The sequence below is a fragment of the Abramis brama genome, assembly GCF_963993115.1.
Source record: "Abramis brama genome assembly, chromosome: 1".
Lineage (NCBI taxonomy): Eukaryota > Metazoa > Chordata > Actinopteri > Cypriniformes > Leuciscidae > Abramis > Abramis brama.
In genome coordinates, this window is record NC_139963.1 from 52,554,228 (window position 1) to 52,571,141 (window position 16,914).

The 16,914-nt window shown below is 40.8% G+C and overlaps 1 protein-coding gene across 1 annotated transcript; it reads right to left on the reverse strand.

The window, feature by feature from the left end:
- Positions 1-4,740: 4,740 nt before the first annotated feature.
- LOC311087457 (uncharacterized protein) lies at positions 4,741-16,691 on the reverse strand. The gene is made up of 8 exons (XM_084120779.1): positions 16,535-16,691; positions 15,840-16,154; positions 15,392-15,742; positions 14,999-15,085; positions 5,491-5,538; positions 5,265-5,345; positions 5,092-5,154; positions 4,741-5,006 (listed from the first exon to the last, which is right to left on the reverse strand). Exons 1-7 carry the CDS (start codon positions 16,593-16,595, stop codon positions 5,099-5,101), a joined length of 999 nt encoding a protein of 332 aa, XP_083976905.1. The 5' UTR covers positions 16,596-16,691; the 3' UTR covers positions 4,741-5,006; positions 5,092-5,098.
- Between the last annotated feature and the right edge of the window lie 223 nt (positions 16,692-16,914).

A 16,914-nucleotide genomic window follows, 5' to 3' on the forward strand; every position in this document is an offset into this window, starting at 1 on the left:
ATTTCTTTACCTGTGAGAAGTGAAGAGAGAATGATCAGTCCCAGCAGACACAGATCACACTTATCAGACATTTTGTGTTTCTGTCAGTCTTTCTCTTCATTATATACAGTTACAGCTCTTTCTCTTCATTATATATAGTTACAGCTCTTCCTTTAAACATCATCATCTCCTCCTCCTGTGGTTTTTATCTTCCTCTGATCTGATCAAATGAGTGTTTAAATTCTGCTAGAGTTGCTGTTTAGTGACACAACGCCACAGTGAAGTGTTGCTTTAAGTGCGTGTGAAACGTGTGAGAAGTGCATATACTGTGAACACACTGTCTCACACATCTGCTCTGAACAGTTTATTGGCTACTTTTGCACACGAGAGAATTACTGTTAGTCTCACTTCTTTCTTTTAGCAGTTTCCCACATGCTTTAAATATAAAATCTAGAAATAAAATCATGACATTATTAGTAATAAAATTAGTTTGCTACTGAAAAGGTTTCCACTATCCATGACTAACTTGTAGAAAATGTTACCAGTTTTTAAGGTATTTTGAAATGATTAACATCAGCTCCAGTTTGGTGAAACAGAAAGTATTTGCACACACTTCATGAGCGTCTGTAAAGCAGATATTAAATGTCTTCAGGAAGAGTTTCTACACATGGATTATAATGTTCTGCTTCACTCTTATGACTCGTCTTTCACAGGATTCAAACCCAAGGTCTTCCAGCTGAGCTACTGAGCAAGCTTAATAAGTTATTATTAATGTGTGTGAAAACGATTAAAAGTGCTTGCTGTTTTACTGCCTCTAGTCTTCATTTCGTTTAGAAACTGCAGTAATACATATTGGTACGTATTTTGCGTTTTGCGACGTTTTTTCCAACGAGTCATTGTTGGCTATATTTTATGAATACATTGGTGTGTCATTAGTCAGTACGTGTCATCGGCACCATGCTCTGAAGATAATCAAGATATTTATTCCTTGTAAAAATATAATGAAATTTAAAAAATAAATGATAATCTTTTATTTTTTCCTTTTGTAATGAAACGGGTCTTGACAGATTTCTTGAGTCACACCGAGAACAATGACACCAATCATGCCGTAGTCGGACTGAACTTGCTGTCCACGGTAATGGTTGTCTTTTGTGTCGGTCACAGTCAGGTTTGTTTGGACTCATTGTGTTTCATCATCGTCTGCCTTAATCACTCTTTTGATGTCATGGACACTAATGATTTTCAGCTTTACACTCATCAATCACCATCATCATCACCTGTATTTGTGTTCAGTTCTGGTTCATCAGTGTCTGTGTCGTCTTTAGTGGGTGTGTTGCATGTTACTCTGTTCATGTTTGGATTACCTGTTGGTTTAACTTCGTGTGTGTTTCTACACCTGCGTGACAGTCTATTTGTGTTGTGGCTTTGAGCTCTAGTGTTTTCAGAAGCATGTCTCCGCTGGCGTTGAGAGCTCAGTTAGTTTGGCCACACTGGTTTAACCCACACACAACTGTGATCATCTCTGAACCCAGTTTAGGCGGACCGGTGTGAATTCTCACACATTCAGAAAACAGTTCCTCTTCTTTCTTAAAGAAAAGAGAAACACAAGAACTACAACTGACTTCAGACACAGCCATAGATGAAATCAACAAGAAGACACTCTCAGTTCCCGCCAAAGATGAAGCCCACCAGTTGGAGGATTGCCTGGATGAAGATCCTAAGATATTTAGGCAAAGAAAATAGATTATTTTATTGAAAAATACAGACATTGACATGGGTGTAATAATCTTTAACCGTTAGGCCGTTGCCTAGAGTGTTGTAAGTAATGCCAAGTAAGCTGTGAAAAACTGGCACATTAGGCCGTGGTGAGGAGAACACAGCTTGAGTTAGTGAGTTATTAGTGAGTTAGCCTCGATAGGCCGAATGGAGAAAGCTGGGTTGGCTAGGAAATAAATAAAAAAGGGAAACTGCCACCACAACCAGAAGTTTGTATAGATAGTATGCTTACCTCAGGAGATTTAATATGCAAGGATATGCTGTAGCTTTCCTGATGCTTGTTAGTAACAAAACTTTGTTACTTTAGTGTTAGCAAAAAAGGATGTGAGTAATGTGTAATGTGGTTAGTAAAGTTTTGGCTATTGAATTGAATCCCCTCAAACTCCATGTTTCTCAGTGACAGCCCAGAAACCTGACTGATCTAGAGAAGATCTGTGTGGAGGAGTGGGCCAAAATCCCTCCTGCAGTGTGTGCAAACCTGGTGAAAAACTACAGGAAACGTTTGACCTCTGTAATTGCAAACAAAGGCTACTGTACCAAATATTAACATTGATTTTCTCAGGTGTTCAAATACTTATTTGCAGCTGTATCACACAAATAAATAGTTAAAAAATCATACATTGTGATTTCTGGATTTTTTTTTTAGATTATGTCTCTCACAGTGGACATGCACCTACGATGACAATTTCAGACCCCTCCATGATTTCCAAGTGGGAGAACTTGCAAAATATATATATATATATATATATATATATATATATATATATATATATATATATATATATATATATATATATATTATTTATTTATTTATTTTATTTTTTGCGAATACACGGTATAACTGTTGAGCTAATCGAACCTGAAGGTAGTGATGGTGAGATGAAGCTTCAGCCTGATGTGTGTAAAAGTGGTTGATTTCTCAAGGTTTCGAATGCATACAGCGACACCTGCTGGTCAATGCAAATATTGTGCAGAACAAAAATCCTCAGGAGTCTTGACAGCACCAAGATGTGTTACATGGTTCATGATATATTAACATATACACGCATAAACAAATTAGTTCTTTGAGATTTGTTGTTTCATAATTGTGTAACTGGGCAGTGCTTTTGTTGAACAGAGGGAATGATGGAGTTCTTTAGACAGGATAAAAGAGGGTGAAAGTGATTAATATGGACTGGACAGAGAGAAGTGGAAGAGGAAGTTTAAAAACAATATTTCATCCACTGTCTTCAGGCCGAGTCCAAACCCTTCTCAAGGCACTGCAATCAAACAAGGCTTCAAATGTCCCTTCACTAGAACAACACAAGCCTGGATACGTGCCTGAAGCTATTTGTTTATGTAATAAATATGAGTGGGTTTTTTACCCTCTTTTCTTTTAGTATTTAAATGTATTGTGTTGTCTATGTATGAGAACCATCAGCCGAACCTAGTTGCCCCAAGGGAATTAATAAAACTTTAAACGTGAAGTTAATGGAGAGTCAGATGCAGAAACTCACAGAAGGGACTATGAGCAGAAATGGACAGAGATCACAACACCTGATCTTGAGTGATGAAACATCCTCATATACCTGTGCGCACATGTAATATACATATATTACATTTCCATGCATGAGAAATAGGAACAATTTCATTTAGTAAATATTTCACATAATGTGAGGGGGAAAAATATGCAGAAAACCCTTTCGCGCCCAACAGAAATCTGCCAGTGAGATATTTAAGCCTTTAAAACTATTGTCTGTATCTTTCCACATGTGCAATTCTTCTTCTGTAATTCTTAGAGCAAATATGTAATTCTCTCCATAGGATGACAAGGACTCTTGTGCTCCTGAAAATTATGAAAGAAGAGGAAACATGTGAAACTAATGTCATTCACATGAATTCTGCAGGAATCAGATACATTCAAAAGTGTTTTCTTACTGATAAATGAGTATTCATGATTACATTATTTACAAAAGGATGTTTGTGCAAAAGTAACCATTCAAAATACACCACATATAAAGTATAACTATACAGGCTTCTGTCTAATACTGTTTACACTGCTCAGTTCACAAACAGGACAGAATGTAATTGATACATTTATGGTATATTATGTGGGTATATTATCAGTAATAAAATAATCATTAAAAAATGTGTAATCATTTAAAAAAAAAAAAAAAAATCAGCCATTTAAATCAATGTGATTCAGAGATGAATACTAATGTTGTCCAATAGAGGGAGACACAGGATAACAAATCCTTTAAGATCTTAGTTTAAAGACTGTGAAAATTGATCAATAAATTGACTTGTTGTATAAAATGGCATATAAGTTCATTATCGTTTCATAAAGTTTAATAAAGCCCAATATAATAAGTTTGCAAAAACTGTGATCTCCAAAATACTTGTAGACCATTAATTTATCTTAATTTTAATGATATCAACAACATATTTGTCAAGTTGTCATGACTGAATGAATGTCCAATTGATGAAGAGACACTATATTATTTGTCTATTTTAATATAGTATCCTACATATAATACAACTGACACTTAAGGACTCGTATTTTATTTGAAAAGAGACATGTCCATTGTATAACTATATTATCTACACAAGCCATTGTTTGGATCTCGATGATCGGAACTGTGTTTTTGCAAACAGCTGTTAAACATGAAGAATGCCTATTTTCCACATTCCCGACTGGAGGACTCGGGATGACAGACAAAGACTTTGCTGTGAAAAGTGTATCAGGTCAAGATGACACTGGATTCAGTCTTCTAGTGTCCGACTGTTGAAGATATATTCATTTCAGGAGTAGCATTTCAGTAACAAACCTATTTTCTCAAACTGCAGAGACTTAAGCCACTTTCAAGAAACGACTGAAACGCTTCTTTTACATCAACACTTGACCCATTAATACTCACACTTACTATTCTATATTATAATACATTACGAGCTCATGAGGGGAAATCACCATATTTGTAACAAACATCTCAGGAAAGGAGACATATTAAACACAATTGCAGAGGTTTTATTAAGAAAATTAGCATTAATCATTCAAAATTAAAAAAGATGCTAAAAACAGGAATGAACAGACAAGATACAAAAATTACTAAATCAGCTCCATCACACAGAACAGAGAGGATATACAGTCTGAATCTGTCCATTACTGTATTTAATATTATATTTAAAGCAGTTTACATATGAAGCAAAAGAACATTTCATCTAAACTCTGTGTCACTATTTCTTCATTGTGATCAGAGTTTTTTCTCTGTTTTCTGAGAAGAAGAAAATAAAACAATGAACAATCCTCTGTAAGTTTTTGCTATTGTAAATATTGCTGCAGATTCACTCAAAACTCACCAGTATTTTATTCTAATATTGTCGGCATCTCTATTTCCTCGGGGTGCTTCAGGTCCTTCTTCCCTGCAAAATAAAAGCATTGACTGACCTCTCGTATGTGTTTTTATCATGATTGCAGATGTTCCAGATCAGATGAGTGTGAATGATCAGATCGTGTGCGGCTCAAAACTCACCAGCTCTTCTTGCACAGATGATCTGAAGAAGAATCACAGTAGGAGCAGCAAACACTGCGATCTCAACAATAGTCACAATCACTGCAGGAAACATGAGAGGAAGAAGAGAAACTGTACACGACTGAAGTCAAGGGTATTCAACTATCAACAGTTATTGATGAAGCTTTTACAGACTGACTGATAGTTTAATGTTATAAAGCTGTCAGTATAAATGAACGTGTCGTACCTCTGTATAATGATCGAGCAGTCACACAGACTTCAGTTTCTCCTGGATCTGTGGATCACGTCTGTTAGTTCAGTTCAACACATAATGCCACATATACACAACATCATCATCACATAATGCTCGAGCTTCACACAGATGGTGAGATGTGTTGAATTTGCAGGACAAGCCTAAATTACTTAAAGCCTAATTTGAGCTTGACCTGTGAACTTAAAGGTTATTGTTAGAGGTGTTAGAGGTGTTCTGCAAGCGTATGTTAATGATACGTGTGTTGTAGTGAAGTGTGTTGTGTGTATTTACACAGGGCGTGTGTGATGCGTTAGTGCAGTAATACTGGGATAGTAGTGCCTGTAGTTTAGTAGATTAGTAGATATTGCATGCTGCATGCTACGTCTGCTTGCTACATTCTGCTTACAGCTACTGCCACCGACTAGCCCTTGTGCAAGGGCGAAAAGAGGAGCCGAGTGCGTAAGTCTCCTCCTGTCGGTACACAGCCTCTCCACCGTCAAGACTCCTACAGTGCCTCCTTGTGGCCACACACGGTAACTGGGCCCTAGCGGACCCAGGCTGAACTGTAGGGGATCTCGGAGCAGCAGTGGGCCCCAGAGGCGCGGTGTGCAGGCCCACCAAGCAGTGGACATGCTCTGGCACCCGCCAACCACAGCCCCAGCTATGGGTAAATAGTCCCACTGCCTTGTGGGGTAGCCCATAGAGGCAAAGGCTAAGGGAGCACACCCTGAAAATAAAGACAAAAGACCTCAACGGCAGAACAGGCGGAGGATGATGGCTGACTTAAGTGGAGCATCACAACGGCTGGGAAGGCGGATGAAGGCTGCAGCAGTGATGGGTCCCCAGTTGTCTTGGACTCCGTGCCACTGGATCCTGACCCAGACCTGCCAAGGACTGTGTGGTGGCTGTCTGTGCACCAGCCTCCACACGTTAAACAACGCCACGCACAGGCGTCCTCCACAAAGGGAATCCACCCTACCACCCCGGATAAAGTCCTATGGCGACCAGCAAGTGGCGACGGGGGCAGGTTTGTGTAGTCTGGAAGCCCCTAGTCATGAGCTGGCACATCAGGCGATGGGTGTCAGAATCAGTTGCTGGGCTTTTGGAACGAGGCAGAAAAGCTCTTCGGCAGCTACACCCATGACTAAGCAGTCCTATTTAGGATCCGCTCTGCTTACCCCACATGGGGAAGGGGCTAGAAAAAGTGCCCTAAAAATAGCCTGCCTCATACCTCCCGACTGGATTACCGCGTCCAGAGGGAACACCCTATTTGCGGTCAGAAACAAAAGAAATTTAATTTTAATTTTGGAGCCTGGAATGTGCGCACTCTGATGGACAGCACCTCCAGTGATAGACCTGAGAGACGAACCGCCATCATAGCCAGAGAACTTCAGAGATGCCGGATTGATATAGCTGTTCTCTCCGAAACCCGACGGGCAGGTGAAGGGCAGCTGAAGGAGGAGAAAGGTGGCTACACTTTCTTCTGGAAAGGAAAGCCAGCCAATGAGGCTAGAAACCATGGAGTTGGACTTGCCATCAAAAACCAGCATGTCAACCACCTCACCGAACTTCCTGTGGGGATCAGCGAGCGCCTCATGACAATCCGCCTGGTGTTGGCCAACAACCAGACAGCGACAGTAGTGAGCGCCTACGCCCCTACCCTAGACTCCGACGTGGAAGAAAAAGAAGCCTTCTACGCCTGCCTGGAAGAAATCCTGTCAAAAATCCCCAGGGAGGACAAGATCATCCTCCTTGGAGACTTTAATGCTAGGGTAGGTCGGGACCAACACCTCTGGAAGGGCACTATTGGCAAGGAGGGCATCGGTAACATCAACTCCAATGGAGTGCTGCTTCTGAGTAAGTGCGCTCAGCACAACCTTGTCATCACCAACACTCTCTATCGACAGAAAAACAAATTTAAGGCATCTTGGAGACACCCTCGTTCCAAGCAATGGCACCTCATTGATTATGTCATTGTAAGGGCCAGGGACCGCTGTGATGTGAACATCACAAGGGCCATGATAGACTCTGACAACTGCTGGACAGACCACCGCCTCATCCGATCCACAATGTCCATCAAACTTAAAAAAAGGAGGAGGATTCAGAAGAAGCAGACCCAGCGAAGACTGAACCTTGACAGCCTGAATGAAACTGCCATCCAGCAGCTACTTCAGGACTCTCTCGAGAAAAGTCTTCAGCAAGAATATCCTGATAACATCGAAGAGCACTGGGGCCTTCTCAAATCCACCATCCATGACTCATGCAAATTCACCCTTGGGTATCATTCCAGGAAACATCAGGACTGGTTTGATGAAATCGACACAGAGATAGAACAACTTATCTCCAGAAAACGAAAAGCCTTCCGTGTGTGGCAAAATGACATAACATGTGAGGCCAAAAGGGCAGCACACTCCAGAGCCAAGGCTGACGTTCAGAGATTGATGAGGGAGCTCAAGAACAACTGGTGGACAGAAAAGTCTCTAGAACTCCAGAGAATGGCAGATTCAGGTAACACCAGAGGCTTTTTTAGTGCCACTAAGGCTGTCTATGGCCCTAGCCACCACGGCTTAAATCCCCTGCGCTCAAAAGATGGACAGACTCTTTTAAAAGACAATGACTCCATCAACGCACGTTGGAAGGAGCACTTTCAGGAACTTCTGAACCGTGACAGCTCAGCCGAACCAGATATCGCCGACCATATCCCGCAGAGTCCCATCAGAGAAGACATGGGGGAACCTCCTACTCTAACTGAGGTTCACAATGCCATCAGGAGTCTCAGGAACAACAAGGCCACTGGTCCTGATGGGATCCCTGCGGAGATCTTAAAGGAAGGAGGACCAAGGCTCTGGCACCACATCCACCATCTACTCGTCAAGGTCTGGGAAAGGGAAGAGCTCCCCTCAGAGCTCCGGGATGCCCAAATTGTTACCATATTCAAGAAAGGGGACAAGGCTGAATGTGGAAACTACAGGGGCATCTCGCTCTTATCAACAACAGGCAAAGTACTTGCTCGTGTCCTCGCCAACCGCCTGCTACCACTATCTGAGGAGATACTCCCTGAATCACAGTGCGGTTTCCGTCCATCCAGGGGAACAACTGACATGATATTTTCTGCTCGCCAACTACAAGAAAAGTGTCGGGAACAAGGACTGCCTCTGTACATGGCCTTTATAGACTTGACAAAGGCCTTTGACTCCGTGGATAGGCAGGCACTGTGGACCATACTATCAAAGTATGGATGTCATCCCAAATACATCCGTGTACTGAGGCTACTGCATGACGGCATGTCAGCCACAGTGCTCAACAGTGGCTCAGAATCTGAGCCATTTACTGTAGAAACTGGGGTCAAACAGGGATGTATCATTGCACCCACCCTATTTGCCATCTTCATTGCAGCCATACTCCACTTTATTGGCCAAGATTTGCCACAGGGAATCCCAATCCTTTACAGGACTGACGGCAGGCTCTTCAACCTTAACAGGCTCAAAGCCAAGAGCAAAGTCAGGAATACCACCATCATGGAGCTGCAATACGCCGATGATAACGCCATTGCAGCACATTCCCCTGAAGACCTCCAGGGCATCCTAAATGCCTTTGCCAAGGCATACAGAGCCCTGGGTTTGGCCTTGAACACCAGGAAAACTCAGGTTCTGTATCAACCACCACCCAACCAGCCATCACTTCAACCCATCATCAAAGTGGATAACACTACTTTGGAAAGCGTGGACCATTTCCCCTACCTTGGCAGCATTCTCTCTTCCAAAGCTGATATAGACTCTGAAATTAACCATCGCCTGAGCTGTGCCAGCAGAGCCTATGCCAAACTCAGGACAAGAGTCTTTGATGACCGAGACCTGAGGGCTCAAACCAAGGTCCTGGTTTACAGAGCTGTGATTCTCCCAACTCTGCTGTATGGAGCGGAATCCTGGACCACCTACAGCAGACACCTGAGAGCACTGGAACGATTCCATCAAATTGCCTTAAGAAAAATCTTGAGGATCAACTGGGAAGACAGACGTACAAACTCCAGTATTCTGGAGGAAATTAATATGCCCAGCATTACTACCACCATAATGCAGCACCAACTCCGATGGACAGGACATGTCATCCGCATGCCCAACAACCGTCTCCCTAAGCAGATCCTGTACTCCCAGCTAAAAGAAGGACAGCGAGCCCCTGGTGGGCCAAAGAAACGCTTTAAGGACAATATCAAGACCAGCCTGAAAAAGTTTAACATCACGTCCGGCTACTGGGAGAATCTCACGTTTAACAGGGACTACTGGAGAAAAGCAGTGCAGGAAGGTGCAGCACACCACGAAACAGAACTCCGCCGTGCCACAGATGCAAAGCGGCAACGCCGCAAGGACAAACAGAGAAAGGCTCCACCACCACACATCACCTCAACCTTCCAATGCCCACATTGCAGCAGAATCTGTGGATCACACATTGGCCTTTACAGCCACCTGAGGATCCACAAATAAGGCGACCCTACGGAGAGGACAGTCATACTCATTTCGAGTGACCGCCGATGATGATGTTAATGAAGGACTAGGATAAGTCCAAAGCTTGACCTTATAAGGGAATTGTCTGTACTATAATGACAGCCCATAGTTAGAGGCGGCCCAGAACAGGGTTGGTTTAAAAAGCCTTGAGTGTTTTTTTGGACTTTTACGTGTTTATGTTATTTTTGCCTTTGGAATTTTTTGTCTTTGTATTATTCTGAATCTTTTTAAATAAATGAAATCATGTTGTGGTGATTCGTAAAATGTTTTAAGCAAGTCTAAGAGTAATTTTTCCCTATCAATAATTCATGATTTTTGTAATTAAATATTAATATTGGCAAACGCCCAGTGCATCTGAATTCAAGACTGAGCTGTTAGAGGCTCCGCCGAGGATCTTTAATCTACAGGTAAGGGCAATGTTTGATTGCAGCAGATTATGGGAATGTTCTAGAAGGAAAACAGCTGTCACATATGAAATGTTTATGTTTAAACTTCGCGCTCTGCAGCGTCTGTGAACATAAAGGCCTGGTTTCACAGACAGGGCTTAGACTAAGCCAGGATTAGACCATAGATCAATTAGGACATTTAAGTAATTTTTATAAACATGCTTAGAAAAAAACATTACCGATGTGCATCTTAAAACTAAAAAGGCACTGATATATTTTTAAGATCAGTCAGTGCAAGTTTATTTCAGTGGAAACAGCTCAGACTTACATTTTAGTCTAGGACTAGTCTTAAGCCCTGTCTGTGAAACCAGGGGATAATCTACTGAGATCCCAGATACTTTGATTTGATTGGTCATCTCGACTCAAATATTCTGACATTGACGGGCAGTGACAGACCAATGAGGCTCAGATGAACACACACACACACACACACACACACACACACACACACACACACACACACACACACACACACACAGTCCTCTGTTCCTGACATGCGCTCGGTGTGAAGCCGAAGCCTGCTGACGGTTTCATTGTTTTAAAGGGGACTGAAGTGATCATGAATTAGTGTACAGTTAATCACACATATTTTAGGGGGGCTAGGCAGAAGTACAAGTCTAATAAAAAAAAAGCTTGACTTGTTTGAAGAGATTTCACAACAGAAAAATTAGATTTCACTAGCTAAAAAAAAAAAAAAAAAAAAAACTTAGCAATTGTGGAAACCAATTTAAAGTAAATTTGGAGATTCACTAGAATAAAATGTCACAAAAAACAAGTTTAGACCGTGGATAAATGCCAAATCCACAAAAAATACAAGTCAACAGAATCAAATGTGTAACTCAATTCACACTAAATACAGTGGAATGCACCGCAATATGTCAGATTTAATCTGTTAGCTTACTCCATAACAAACCAAAATATGGTACAACTAATTGGAATACCTTTACCAATCACCACAAGGTTCACTCGTCACATGTGTGATCCAAATACATCAAGAAAGACGATAGTATAAAGCAGTGAATCAGATCGATGCACGCACAACAACGTGGAGCTCTTCTGTACAGTGAAAATTCTTCTCTGGTCGCGCGCACGCATCCAAAACCAGAGAAGACGAGAGAGATTTCTTAAAGGGGCCACGAACATTTTTAATACAAAATAGAAACAATGTATATTTATACTACTTGGCCACATTTTGTTCCCTTTCAGTCGGGTAACATTCGACTTAGTCGATCGTACCGACTGATGGGGATCTCGCCAGGGAGCCAGATGTCTTCGATATAGTTTACAAATCAAGCCAAATGAGCTTTGGCAGGTGCGCAATCCACGACCCGCCCTGCAGCGCGGGTATAACAGGGAAGTGGATGCACCCACCATTCATTCTTTTCGCTTTGAAGCCAATCGGTTGTTATGTCGATATCTCTGAAAGTGTACTTTAATAACAAGCCTGTGTGTGTCGGCACTTCTTTTGGAAGCTCTCCCAGTGCTGACGTTACAGTGTGTGGCAGCGGTGATCGCGAGCTTCTGAATCTCTTAGCTGCTGTTCTCACAGCAACCTTTGTGTTTGTTGGCTGACAGTCGGTTTAAGGGCGAGGTAGCACTGGTGAAGGGTGTTATTCCAAGGAAGTAAACACGGGTGAGTTTTTCATCTTTCTTCTCCGGAAGAAGGATGTCTTTCAACCTGTGTGCTGCTGGATGTGGTCATTCCCTAGTCCTCTGTGATGGTCACAATTTCTGTGTTGCGTGTTTGGGCATACAACACGCTGAGGCAGCTTTTGTGGATGGTGCATGTTTTCTGTGTGAAAATATGCCTATCTCGGTGTTGAGATCTAGACTCTCGTTCGCGAATGTAGAGTCCCTGATTTGCGCCACTCCCTCGCGGGTGGTGTGAGTCAGGTGATCGCAGAGTTGTGTTTGAGGCTCCGCCCGGAGATTATTCCCCGTGGACTCATCACAACTCCTTCACATTGATACCTTTGGATTTTTTTTTATTTCTCTGATGTGCAATATATGTCAATACCTGCTCTCTCTTCTTATCCATCGCTCTTTCTTTTTCTGTCTCTTCCCTTCCTAAAGCTGGGCTTTTTAAATTTACTGAAGGCTACAAATGTACTAATATTATACTAATTATTAATATGTACACATTCATATTAACCTTGTGCCTAATTAGTGTAATGGCAGATTTTCTGTTTCTCTTACTTACAAAAGAGTGTGTGTTTTTAAACTCTGGGAAACAGGTGTGACGTCAGGAGGAGGCAGACTGAAAAGGGGCTCTAACCCCTAGGGTCAGAGGCCGTCCGATTTAGAACTTGTGAGTTTGTAAGAATAAACTCAGCAGGATTAGATCACTAGCAGAGAAACCTTCCCTTTTCTTAGATAAGAGTCTGTGAGCAGGAAACCTTGAAAGAGAGTATAAAGGCTGCTCTGCCCTCCCTTCCTGGTCGCACTTGTTTCACAGACTGTAGGCTACTGGTGACTTCTGTGTGGCAACTGGGCCTTCTTGCAAGAATAAACTACTTTTTAATGATCATTTGAATTTCAGAGTGTCTCTTACGCAGTTGATGATTGTTTAATGAATATTTTTGCCACAACATTAGACAAAAGATTATTAGTTGATTACCTGATTATTTCTGTAATTGGTCTAACAATTATGACCTAAAACAGCTGTCACATATGAAATGTTTAGTTACTTGCATCTTATTTCGCACTTGAGCACAAACTACTGAGTGAAGCGTCGCGCTGCTAAACTTCGCGCTCTGCAGCGTCTGTGAACATAAAGCTACTAGTGACAGACCAATGAGGCTCAGACACACACACGCACGCACGCACGCACGCACACACACACACAATCCTCTGTTCCTGACGTGCGCTCGGTGTGAAGCCGAAGCCTGCTGCCGGTTTCATGTTTTAAAGGGGACTAAAGCGATCATAAATTAGTGTACAGTTAATCACACATATTTTAGGGGGGCTAGGCAGAAGTTTACCCATACAGAAATGTAATATATTCACATATATGTGGTACACTGTTACATTTATTGTAATATATTTTGAAAATATATTTTAAAAATGCTTATAACATAAAGCTTCAATTGTTCTTCGTGTAAATATGTGTACATGTGAAAATATATTCGTGCCTTATATCATGTGAAGTTTTTAATCAGTGTGTTTTTGCAATTTGTTGCCTACTTTTTGTAACCCGGTGTAATGGAGGAAATACACACCTGAAGCAAACTAATTGGGGTTTTATTCTGACTGCTGTTTTAAATAAGTGGGCCAACAGCGGTCGATGGGAGCACAATTAGACAGATACAAGTCTAATCAAAGAAAAGCTTTATTTCTTATTTTTTTAATTATTTTTTTTAATAAAAAAAATTAAGAGCCGTCATTCCAGACGGACATAACACAAGAGATGAGTGCCGGTGCAAAATTTGCAAAATTCAATAAAAATGCTGTCTGTTGCAGTTAAACCTGTGGATGTGTGTGTGTGAGAATGTGATGCAAAAACTCTGTCTCACTGTTGTTTTCACGGCTTTCAAGCAAGTTCATTCCCTAAAGTTACACAAATAATACACACAACTGTTGCTGACACTTTCTTAACGCTTTTGTTGAATATTTCGTTTACAGAAGTGGTTTAGTATCTATGTTTAGTTCCATGCTGCATGAGGGCCAGATCATCTTTCCACATGTGCCAGATGTGGGCCAGATCTGGGCCAAAACAATGTTGCTATCTGGGATATGACGTGATAGTTTGTCCCAAAGCTTGTCTACTCTTCTGCTACACACTCAAAAGTATCTACTTTTTCTTTACAAAAAGAGTACATACTTTTAGGGCATAGAATAAGAAGGTGAATTGAGCCTTAGAGTAAAAAAGAAGTGAAGTCGGCCATTTACTCTTCAGTTTCATCTGAGCTGTTGAGGTGAATGGCAGGACAAACTTTCTCCGGTCAGACGAAACAAAATGTAGGCAGAAATAACTATTTTTCTTTAAGGTCAAAAATATATAATTTTTAAAATATATTTAAATCAGTTTATTTCATATTGGGGTCATAAGACACCCACAGTTGATGAATAACTGAAGTTTTATTATGTTAAACTTGTTGCCGAGCATTACGAGTGTACGTCTTATTTTGTGTTTCTCTCTTTTTTTGTATATTTGTTTTGTTTACTTTTACATGTGTGTTTTTTGATAATTTTGTGAGTGTATGAGCAGTATTTTATGTCTGTTTGGTGTTTTCATGGATCTACAGTGAATGCGCTGCATGGATGAGCTCAACATATCGTCTTCATGTGATGCTTTCTGGGAGAATCGAGTGAAAGAACCGGAGTGTTATATGAACACACTACTCTCACTGTTTATACTAAACATGTCATAGAATATGCATAAATATGCTAATTGGGACACACCATAAAAGTCCATGAAATGAAACTAAAACAACAACTCAATGTGACAATCATACTGTAGAATATGACAGTCATATGTTGATGAGTGAACACTGAAGATAACTCTAGAATTATGCTATGAAAAGCACTGATGTGAGAAAGACAGTGATGATGTACCTTTAGAAACGTGTGTGTTTATAGTTGAGGGATCCTGAGAGTGTGTGATGTGGACTGGATTCACTGCTGTCGTTGAATCAGCTTGAGCTGTGAAGATGAATGTTAGTTCAGATGATTAATACTGTACAATATGACATTCATATTTTAACTTTGATCATCACATTACATAAAAAGTTAATATTTTTGCTGTCAAGTTTCAATTCCTTTATTATTTCCAGCATCACGTTTTGGACTGTTACTTCACTGCAGTTCATTAGTTTGAAGCAATGCTTTGAGTTACTCTTCTGTGAGAGTCAAAGAAGCTTTTGTTCCCTCAGTTTGTTCTGGTTCAGTGATACTGATAGACCTTAGTGTTACTGACATTATGAGGGTCTTCTTACACTGTTTTCTCACCTGAATACTTGACAGTGTATCTGACTGAGGTCTCGAGTTGATTTCTGAGAGTAAGCCGACATCTCCACTCTCTGTTGTCATCTTCATTCAGGAGTGTTGTAGTCAGAGTGATGATGAAACAGCGATATTGATCTGATGATGATGATATCTGATATCTGGAGTCTGTCTTCAGATCAACACTAGTCTGATTCACCCACAACAGCTCAAATCCCCCAGAACTGACCCAATAATCACAGGAGTATCCAGCATCTGTATATGAATACAACTGACAGGAGAGAGTCACAGAGCGGCCTGGACTGATCTCAGTCTGTGAGGATGAAGATGATGATGATGATGATGGAGACACTGAAACTGAACACAAGACACAAATCACAAACTCTTCAATCATCATCTGAGTTCAAAGGGAGAATCTGCCCTTTTTAAATTGACCACATAATCATAAACTTACCATGAAGAACATGCAGATAAACATGTGCATCAGGTCCTTGTATGTCATTCTGTCCGTTTTTCACATATTGTCGGCAGGTGTAAGATCCATAATCTTCTACTGTGACGTTCTTGATGTTCAGAGAGCAGTCAGACTCTAGACTCAGTCTCTCATGTCTCTCTGTTTCTTTATTCTTTATCCCTAATTTAATCAGTGCAACTGAATGTCTGTTATAGGTCCATGTAATTGATTTGCAGTCAGAAAGAGTTTTATTACAGGGCAGACGCACATTTCCACCAGAACTGATGAACACATGATCATCCACTCCACTGGTTCCTGAAACACAGTATATATCTCAGTGATCATTATGATAATGAAACATAAAACATACCAGCATAAAAAGCAGAAATATTCAATCATAGTATTTTTCCTCACTTAAAGCAAACAACACACTCTCCAGAATAAACTATTAGTCTTTATCAGAGAGCTGTTCAAATCACTGACACACTCTTAATATGAAGATAATTCTTCATCATCAGATGTTTGAGTGACACTATGTCCAGTATCAGGAATAATACAGTATGATCTGTGTGTATCAATACACAACTCTGAGATCACAACGTGAATGTGTGCAAGAATAAACTGAGCATGTTCAAATGAACTCTTTCCAGACTAATTCCACTAAATGTCTTTAGAGAAAATACAGATTTCTTTACCTGTGAGAAGTGAAGAGAGAATGATCAGTCCCAGCAGACACAGATCACACTTATCAGCCATTTTCTGTTTCTGTCAGTCTTTCTCTTCATTATATATAACAGCTCTTCCTTTAAACATCATCATCTCCTCCTGTGGTTTTTAACTTCCTCTCATCTGATCAAATGAGTGTTTAAATCCTGCTAGAGTTGCTGTTTAGTGACACGACGCCACAGAGAAGTGTTGCTTTAAGTGTGTGTGAAACGTGTGAGAAGTGCATATACTGTGAACACACTGTCTCACACATCTGCTCTGAACAGTTTATTGGCTACTTTTGCACATGAGAGAATTAGTCTCACTTCTTTCTTTTAGCAGTTTCCCACATGCAGTTAAAATCTAGAAA